Consider the following 9,392-nt stretch of genomic DNA (forward strand, 5'->3'; position numbering starts at 1 on the left):
AATGTACTATAATATAAGAATATGGCTGCTTTCTGCATTAAAACTGATATAAGTCACAAGCTTTTAGAGGCAGGGTGACTGTTCTTTGGTCCAATCGTGGTGGTGGAGAAACATGGTTGTGTTTGCAGAGTTTGACTTTACATACATATATAAATCTGATGATGCACACAAAGAGGATTTTTTGGGTGGAAAATGCAAGACTTTATTCAGCAGGTAAGGATATTAGTATATTATACCCAGAGTGTCGCCAAGTTAGTGTCTAGTATAATCCAGGATTTGGGACTGAACATTGGCTCTTTTGTAACATGCTGTTGGGGGACATTATAGTGTGTAGATGTTAAAGAATAATAAATATAAATGCACCACACACAGTTGCAAACATTAGTATGAGTAGTTGATAAAATGTAGGCTACATAAGTAAAGTTAAAACAAAAAGAAATTCATGCAGTTGTCCCACACTGGGAAAAATATATTGACATATATGGCCAGTATAACATCCTTTTATTTACCATCAGCCTATTTCTTCAAGGCAACTGGTGCTACTGTGCATGACATCTTACATAAAAAGATTTTATGGCTCGAGACACTTTTAAATGGCATGTGGACACACACACATTCACAGGAGTTTATCACAGTGCCTGCTAAAAACAACAGCTTGCCCTCAGCAGGTTTCTTCCTTGTTAGATAAAGAAGTGATTTTATCAAAACTGGGGTGTCACCTGATAAGTTACCCAAAGTAATGATGAGTCAACTCCTTTGTGTTCTTCTGTCTGTGTCTCCCTCTACTGGAAGTTTACTTTTATGTCACATTTGCAGACTTTATAGCTTGCTAAAGAAATGTCTTAAGTCTGAAGTTTTTAAAGGGCATTTTAGCAAAAGTAAAGCAGTGGTTCAATGATGAAAAACAGTCTTAGTTTCATTCATAAGAATATGTCATTCTAATAATCTAATGTTGATGCTACAGAAGTTATATTTAATAATGCACTGCAACCTCAAATAAAAAGAACTAGCAACATTAGTAATGGGTTTCTGTATACAGTTGACAATTTGAATAATTCTATAATTTTATATACTGTATTAAAAAAAAGCTAAATCACGCAATTTCACAAGATGATATGATCTTAATGTTGTTATTATTTTTTAAGATGTTATAAACATGCCCTTCAAATACATGCTGCTGATGAGAGATATTGATGTCAGTTAATGATACTTAGCTAAGGAGAAAAAAATATTCAGCTTTAAATTTGAAGGAAGTTCCACTGAGTACTATAACACAGGTTTCAGACTGACCCAGTGCTTATTATCTAAGCAGGTTAGTGACAGCAAGAATTTCCAATTTCCATAATTTGACCAGCAGCAGTCACATGAACTGTGAAGGTAAAACAAACACAGTTTCGGTGTTAGAGAAGACATGAAAAACAAGGACAGCGCCTTATTTTACTTGTTGTTCTCCTTTGTTGCTCACTTATGTCGTGTTGTGAGACATCGTTTCTGCGCAGTTTACATTTTTACTTTCACATCTTAAACTTTTAACTTAGAAATAAGTTCTATAAGTTGTCACTATTCACTCACTGCTTTTACTGTAAGCAATACAAAGAGAGGTTAAGTCTGTCTTGTTTTAAGTATTTATTTTTAGGATATTTTCAGTGTCCGATTTAGATATAGAAAACAGAAACTTGGTTTCGGTTTTTGACAAGCTAGAGGCGCTAGTTACAAAACACTCGTTCGCACTTCACCCCGTCACGCTAGTGCAACGGAAGCGCTTTCAGAATAAAACTAAACCCGTCATCCAATGGCAGTCCGGATCTATTGAGAGACACACCTTCCCACCAATCAGATTCTTACGTGCGCTTCTACCGCCAGCAGATATCTACTACTGATCTTTGGAGTTTCGACCTCGCTGTTGCACCGTTCCCAATCAGTGAGTATGGCGGTTTTTGGTGTTGTTCTCCTGTGCTTTTCCTAAGGTGTCATCATTTTACTTTTACAGGCTCATAGTTGCAACGTCAGGCATTTTAAGTTGTTAAAGTTATTTTTTACTTTGCTAGCCAGTTCGCGTGAGTGTCGGTAACGAATATTAGCTTGCTAACAGCAACCTGGCTAGCAGCTTTACAGCCAGGAAGTGCAAACACGAAACTTACTGAACTTGGGTTTTGCTGAAATCCCCCGAATTTGACCGCTTTAGGCTAACGCTGGTGGCTAATTTTAAATACGAATGCAATCAAAGCTAAATATGGGCGATGACGATAAATTGAGTCATCACTTTGCTGTGGTGGCCCTCCTCACTCGACTCCATTACAAGCTTTCTATTTCCTCATAATGACGTTGTACATTCACTATTTGGACTCGGAAAGCTTTCTCTAAGCTCCGTTTTTGTAAAACCTCTATGAACCACGCCTTTATTCTGCCTCACCTCGCTTTTAAACACGTACAGCAACGAACTATGTGGAGGGTGGGACCGGCAAGGAACCGAAAGTCAGTATGAACTCGTGCGCTTGTTTAGGACAGCGGGAGACCGCGGTCAAGTGAGCCTCACATGCGAAGTGACAGTCAGCCGCACCTACGATGTTGTTGCACTTTTCATACGGATATTACGGTACAGGTGCCGACAGGCTTAGAAACACAAGAGTCTTCTAATTCATTTTTCACTATTTTACAACTCACTCCACTTCTAGCTTTGAAATATTAGCTGAAGTATAATTCTTACACTACATATTGAAAATAACAACAACAACAAAAAAATACAACTGTAACAGTGCAGTGTTGTCAGAGTTATCTACCGGTTGCACCTGTTGCTCCACTCCCACAAGACTGGTAAGCAAACTGAAGAGGGTTGACACTGACAACACTGCATTGGTTGGGTGTATTGAGGGTGGGCAGAAATTGGAGCACAGGAATCTGGTGAGGAACTTTTTTGAGTGGTCTGCATGAAATCACCTCTTCCATCTGAATGTCAGTAAGACAAAAGAGATGCTGGCTGACTTCTGAAGGAAAAAAATTGGGACTATGCCGATCAACATCATGGTTGTGGAGGTCAAAACATTGGACAGATACAGGTATTATGGGGTTCACCTGAATGACAGACTAGACTGGATGACATAGGTCACTAAACAAACTGCTCTCCATCATGGACAATCCATCACACTTGCTCCATTTCACCCTTGTGAAGCAGCAGAGCTCCTTCTAACTGATCCAACATTTCAGCCATGAAGAACACTTCAGGAAATCAGTCCTATTGTTCTCTCTGTAAAAGTGTACACTAACTCTTCAAAATGTAGCAGGATCAATACGGTATCTGTTTGTTTAGTTTTCTGTGAAACCGTACAGTTCATTAGGCTGTGAGCCAGAGGAGGAAGAGTCAGAGTGACCTAGGGTTAGAATCCAGTGAAATATTTGTGTCACCTCTTACGGTTTCCCTGTAATATCAGCTAAAAAATGAAATTATTCAAAGTACAGCACAGAAATTTCTCTGAAACCATACAATTCAGAGAGCTGTGAGGCGGAAGAGGAAGAGTGAGGGTGATCCAGAGTAAGAATCCAGTGAAATATTTGCATTACCTGTAATAGTTTTCCTGTAATAAATGCTAAAAAATACACAATATCAAAAATACAGTTTTGCAATTTTATTTAATTGGTGATAAGATCAAGTTGAATAGAAATGTACATTATAATGAGAAAATTGCAAATAATTCAAAAATCTTGATTTGACTTGTGTATTTAAGCCAGTCGGCACCCGTTCGTAATATCTGTAAGAAAAGTGCAACAACATTATAGGTACGGCTGGTGGTGCAGCTTGCTTGACTGTCTCTTTCCATGTGAGGGCTCACTTGACTGCAGTCAGCAAGAGTCGATAACAGGGTCCCTGCACGACTCATCTTCACTTGATGTGACGTCACGCGGACATGGGGCTATTTTCTGACAGACACCCTTTTCTTCTATAATAGTTTGCCTTGCAAACACAGTTGCTTCGTGTAAATTGGGGGGGAAAAAAATCATAGTCTGGGTAAAAAAATGCAGTCAACAAGGCAGTGTTTGAGTTATTCTATTTCTTTCTCTCTATTTGTGTATTTATGAAAGTCTTCATAAACATACATATGAGTTAATCCCTCATACTGGAACACCAAATATTAGTCTTTTTTTTTTTTTGGAGCAGGCGCTCTGCTTGTTCATCTTGTCAAACCAGAATAACTTGTTGTGGTTCCTTGTTTTGTTGCGTATGCAGTGAATCAGGGTGAAGTGAAAGAAAGTTGATTTAAAACAAAGCAAACAAACAGGGTTTATTGTCACTGAGGGTCACTGTCTGATGACTTACTGGATGAAGCAGAATTTTCTTTACACACAGAAGGCTGTTGGAAGCTGTCTAGCTTACTGCTGCTTTTTGTCTCTGCCCTCTGCTGTTGTGAGTGGCAGCACTTACAGAACATGGGTGTGTCGTGTTAGTTTGCTACCTGTTGTAGACGAGCCACATCATCTTTATTTGCATTGGAAAAGTGACGTACAGTGACGTGCTTCTCAAGACTAGTATTTACATCCTTTAAGGTGTTCTGTCACATTAATCATCAATCCATTTGTTTTGTTACTTCTGATTCCTAAAAAGCAAAAACACCCACCCAAACTCTTCAGTAAACGGTACTCTGTTGGAGATCAGGACAGAGGCTTCTTTTATTCTATTGTGGATTCTGATGACACATCCTGTGTTTACCTTTTGTAGGTGCTACACTGGAACAACAATGGTAAAGATCTTTATCGGTAACCTCTCTCAGAACACTGAGAAGGATGAGATTGAAGCTCTGTTTACTCAGTACGGCACAGTAACAGAATGTGCCAAGTACAAAAACTATGCTTTTGTTCACATGGAAGACCGCAAATCTGCCACCAAAGCAATCCGTGAACTCCATCTCCATAAGCTGAATGGCAGACCCATCAACGTAGAGCCAAGCAGAAGCACGGACCAGGGCCCCGTGAAGCTTCACGTGGCCAATGTGGAGAAGGGCTTTGACAAAGAGCTCCGTGACCTGTTTTTGGAGTATGGCACAGTCACGGAGTGCTCCATCGTCAAAAACTTTGCCTTTGTGCATATGTCTAATTCTGACGAGGCCATGGATGCCTTGCAGGGCCTGGATAATACAGAGTTTCAAGGTAAGCATAAATGTTTGGGTCTATAAGGGGTTTTTCAGGGGTTCCTTACTTTTTAGATTTGAGGGACAATGTTTTTCTCTCTCGCAGGGAAACGCATACACGTTCAAATATCAAAAAGCAGACCGAGAGGGGGACCAGAGGAGGAGGAGTATCCACCTCCGCCTGTGAGAGGAGGCTATTTTCCTCCTCGCTTTCCAGGGGAGAGACCCGAGCCTCCCTACAGAGGCCGCATGTCCGCTTACCCTCCTCCTCCTCCTCCGCCCCCGCCACCTCCCCCTCCTCCGAGACGAGCAGCGTATCCTGATCGTGGCTATGGCGATCGAGAATCTTATGGGGTGGTCGATTTCTATGAGAAATACAGAGCCCGTCCTTACGCCCCGAACTTCGATGACAGGCGTCCCAGTGCCATCCCCCCTCCACCCCCTCCTCCCTCTGCATTGGTTAGGGAGCGTCTCGGAATGGGCTCTCTTGATCCGTATGAGCGGCGTCCACTGCCCGCTCCTGCAGGTTACATGGCGAGGGATCGAAGCCCTATCAGAAGAGCCCCCCTCCGCCTGCTCCTGCAGCTGGTAATGGTTACTCCTACGAGCGTTCTCGATTGTCTCCATTGTCTCCAATGTCAAGGACGCCGATGTACACAGCTCCCCGTCCCCGGGAAGCCTACTCGGAGAGACTGCCGCCGCCACCACCACCGCCGCCGCCTCGCTATGCAGGCTATTAGACACCTCGAGTGTAATACAAGGTGAGAACAAAGAGTGGATGCTTCATGAACTCATTAATCACATTGATAACAAGCAGAAATGACACGGAAACAAAAGTTATAATAAACATGAGAGCTGAATCCGTTAATTGAGGTAGAATCACACTTTAAACCATCAGCCAAAACTCAAAATTTCCTTCAGATTAATAATAAAGGAATTTAAACGGTGCTGCTAGAATCCTAAAATATTATTGCTTGAACTTCTCAGATCAGTGTTGCGCGAATCCTAAGTAAAACGCGCTCCTTGACATGTGTGGTGTGCTCTTTTTCCAGGTTTAGAATATGACAAGATCGTCGTCGTCTGCTGATGCACGTGGCGCTATACGCACCCCTCCCCCCTCCCATGTCTATGGCGGATTGCGTTGCGTTTGCTGAGACTTACTGGAAGATACTGTATTGCGGACAGCCCCGTATTTAAAAATATACGATTTCTTTGTCTGCAGTTCTTCTGAGCTGGTCATGCCTTTTTCTCCTCCTCTCTTTGTTTTACTGTTAAAAGCTTTCAAAATGTTTTGCAGAATAGGTGCTTGGACTATTCCAGTGTGACCAAAACTGGACACTCTGCTTTTCAATTTTTCTAAGTGGAAAATGTAATCTGGGAAACTGTGACCTATTTCTTCTTTTTAGAACAAGGGATTCATTTAGATACAAATACATGTAGGCTTTGTAAACAAAAATTGTTTATTTTAAGATTGTTGGTTGATTACGAAATGCTTATTGATCCAAGTTTTAAAGAAATTTCAGCATACCAGTGCTTTAATACAACACCTGCTGTGGGAGGTTGTACAGCAATCTTTAAGATTTGCGACACATGTTAGCATGAAGTTTCAGTGTGGTTTTGTTCTTTTTACACTTTGTGTTCTTTTCATGCGACAGTAGACTCCTTAGCCACCATTATGTATGATTTTATTTACTTTACAGATTGCTTTTTTTGAAGGCTTTTTAATAAATGAATAAAACAAAAAAAAAAACATTTTAACTGTGAAATTATTCCTCGTTGCGTTGGCCTCTTAGGACGAAAACCAATTCATCAGATAAGATTTGGCTTTCTTTACTCTTGAAACACTTTCAGTTTCACTCTTCAGTTCTGATATTATCAGCATGACACATGGTAGGTGTTACTTTTTTTTTTTTTTTTTTAAATCCTCAGCTCACTGCTAGAAAACCTGCCAGACTGGTTTTCCATGTAGAGTGTGAAAAACTATAATGCTTATTAACCCCCCGCCCCCTCCCCCCTTTTTGCGACACACCCGAGACTTACCACTGCCTTCTTGAACTCTTGCCAGGTTAGACTGCAAAAAGAAACCAAAAGTTGATTTAACGTTAAAGCTCAAATCCAGCGCAGTTAATGAAGTACGCAAATGTCCACTCCCAAAAGTCGCAAAAAAATAAGCAACTTAAACTTCCGCTCCACTCTGTGGCTACACAAAGATTTTTAAAGCTGTGTACACCGGCTTCTCCGTGTTTTGAAGTCACATTTCGTCAGTCATCTTCCATTGCCTACCTTGGGTTTTCCCTCGATGGCCCCATGCTTCTGTCCAAAGTTTATTTATTTGTATCATCCTTCATTTCATACATTTTAGTCATATTTTTCTACTATTTCTAAATTAATATATGTAACACATGAAATGCGTGTGATATTCTTAGCCTGTGTGCTCTTTATAGGTTGTTAGATTCAGTGCAGGAGATGCCAGCTCATGGTAAGTCGTCCTTAGAAGATGTCCAGCGCCCAGATTAAAACAGGTACATGCTGCTTAAACTGTGGTATTGCAATAAATGATAACACTTTGTCTTCTTGGATTCATAATTTTTCTGCTATTGCAGTTTTGAAAGTAAAAAAAAAAACAATCAGGCACTTGAAATAATGTTAACACTGTTAACTTTTAAAAGAAAAATGCTGTGGTATTTTGGTGCAAAGCACTTTAATAATCTTAAAAGGTGCCATATAAATAAAATTTTACTTAATTATAACACTTTAGCAACACTGTTTCTCTTTGTTAGAATTGGTTCATGTCGATTTAAGGCATGTTATGGAGTCTTTGAATCTGTGTCTTTGTTCACAGACGTGTCTTTCCTCTGGCACTTGCTCCGGGTCTAGAAGTGAATTCAAAGGGGATTACAAGTTGGGAAGGACCTGGTTAGAATGCCGAGCAGTTTAAGGTAAAGGAACTCCTATTTGGTGAGTTCAATTTGTGAACCTTGTTTAAAGTGTCTGCTCTTACAGGGTATGGATTTTTGTCCCTCACTGAAAAGTTTGAACGATTGGTTGATGAGTTGGAGTGAACACCATGGGCGATGGGCTGAGATGCGCTACATCTCTGCTTTGATTGGAGGGTAAAAAAAAAAAAAATGTCTGTCTCAGTGTTGCAAGTTGAGGTGTACCTAAAACTGTTTACTGTAATAACATTAGACAGTTACTGGAATGTTTACACTGTGTATGAACTTTTCATATGAGTGGTAAACCTTAGTTTTCCTATTTCCCTATTTTAAATGTAATTGAAAGGTATTGTAGGTTGCAATTGACTACAAGGACCTACTTTTTTTGTCTTTTTTTTTTTTTTTTTTAACTCCCATTTTCTACCTTTTGAATTTGAGCTATTATGAAATAAACAATTTACATTTGAAAATGTTGTGGTTTCTTTATTTCTATTTTTAAAAGTTAGCATCATACATCATACAGTATGTTAGGGTTATATGATAGTGAAGTTTTTAATTATCTTTTTTTAAGGTGCATAAATTCAACTGCTTCTAAGCAGCCAATCACATGGCAGCGACTCAATGCATTTACGCATGTAGAACTGGTTAAGACAGCCTGCTAGCAGGGGTTGTTCTGATCTACTGGGATTGAAAAAAACAAAACCTTTTTCCAGGCAACTATCTCTAGGGTATAAGACATTTTTAAAAAAAAAAAAAAAAAAAAAAAAAGAAAATACCCAGTTCTCTTTGTATTATAAATAAATATTTTTGTTGGTGTCCAGTGTCAGAAGAGAATTAAACTTTGCAGAAGAGCATCTCTGAATTCTCAACATGTTGAACCATAAAGCAGTTGGGCCACAGCAGCAGAAGACCATAACAGGTAGCTCGGGCTGCAGTTTGCACAGGCTCACCAAAGTATGACAATAAAAGACTGGAAAAATGTTGCCTAGTCTGATAATTCTTAATTTCTGCTGTAACCAAATATCGGTGTAAACAACATGAAAGTGTGGATCCACCCTGCCTCATGTCAAAGGTTCATGCTGCTTCTGATGCTGTGAGCATGTGGAGAATATTTTCTTGGCACACTTTGGGCCCTTGAGTAGCAAGTGAGTATTGCTTATATGCCACAGCTGCCCAAGTATTGTTGCTGACCATCCATTTATGGTAGTAGCCATCTTCTGATGGCTGCTTGTAGCAGGATAGCATTTCATGTCTCAAAACTCAGATTATCTCAAACTGGTTTCTTGAACGTGACAGTGAGTTCGCTGTGCTCCAGTGGTCGTCAGTCATCAAGTCT

General features: G+C 40.0%; 1 protein-coding gene across 4 annotated transcripts; it reads left to right on the forward strand.

Moving 5' to 3' along the window:
- Positions 1-1,765: 1,765 nt before the first annotated feature.
- On the forward strand, positions 1,766-8,250 carry LOC100701112 (RNA-binding protein 4B). Of its 4 annotated transcripts, XR_002057742.2 has the most exons (6): positions 1,766-1,921; positions 4,712-5,139; positions 5,227-5,881; positions 7,565-7,642; positions 7,963-8,059; positions 8,124-8,250. XR_002057742.2 is itself a non-coding variant. In XM_019349993.2 (5 exons), exons 2-4 carry the CDS (start codon positions 4,731-4,733, stop codon positions 7,635-7,637), a joined length of 1,137 nt encoding a protein of 378 aa, XP_019205538.1. In that variant the 5' UTR covers positions 1,766-1,921; positions 4,712-4,730; the 3' UTR covers positions 7,638-7,642; positions 7,963-8,250. The 4 variants fall into 4 exon arrangements, 3 of the variants coding, with proteins under 3 accessions (XP_019205538.1, XP_005455266.2, XP_003450421.2); XM_019349993.2 differs by having other exon boundaries at positions 7,963-8,250; XM_005455209.3 differs by having other exon boundaries at positions 7,565-8,250.
- The last annotated feature ends 1,142 nt before the right edge of the window (positions 8,251-9,392 follow it).

Source organism: Oreochromis niloticus, linkage group LG3, assembly GCF_001858045.2.
Source record: "Oreochromis niloticus isolate F11D_XX linkage group LG3, O_niloticus_UMD_NMBU, whole genome shotgun sequence".
Classification (NCBI taxonomy): domain Eukaryota; kingdom Metazoa; phylum Chordata; class Actinopteri; order Cichliformes; family Cichlidae; genus Oreochromis; species Oreochromis niloticus.

Bases quoted from the DNA above. Each gene is read 5' to 3' on its own strand.
- LOC100701112 (XM_005455209.3), top strand. From the start codon at position 4,731: ATGGTAAAGATCTTTATCGGTAACCTCTCTCAGAACACTGAGAAGGAT. The intron at 5,140-5,226 runs GTAAGCATAAAT...TCTCTCTCGCAG, and splicing joins GGATAATACAGAGTTTCAAG to GGAAACGCATACACGTTCAA. The intron at 5,882-7,564 runs GTGAGAACAAAG...TGCTCTTTATAG, and splicing joins CACCTCGAGTGTAATACAAG to GTTGTTAGATTCAGTGCAGG.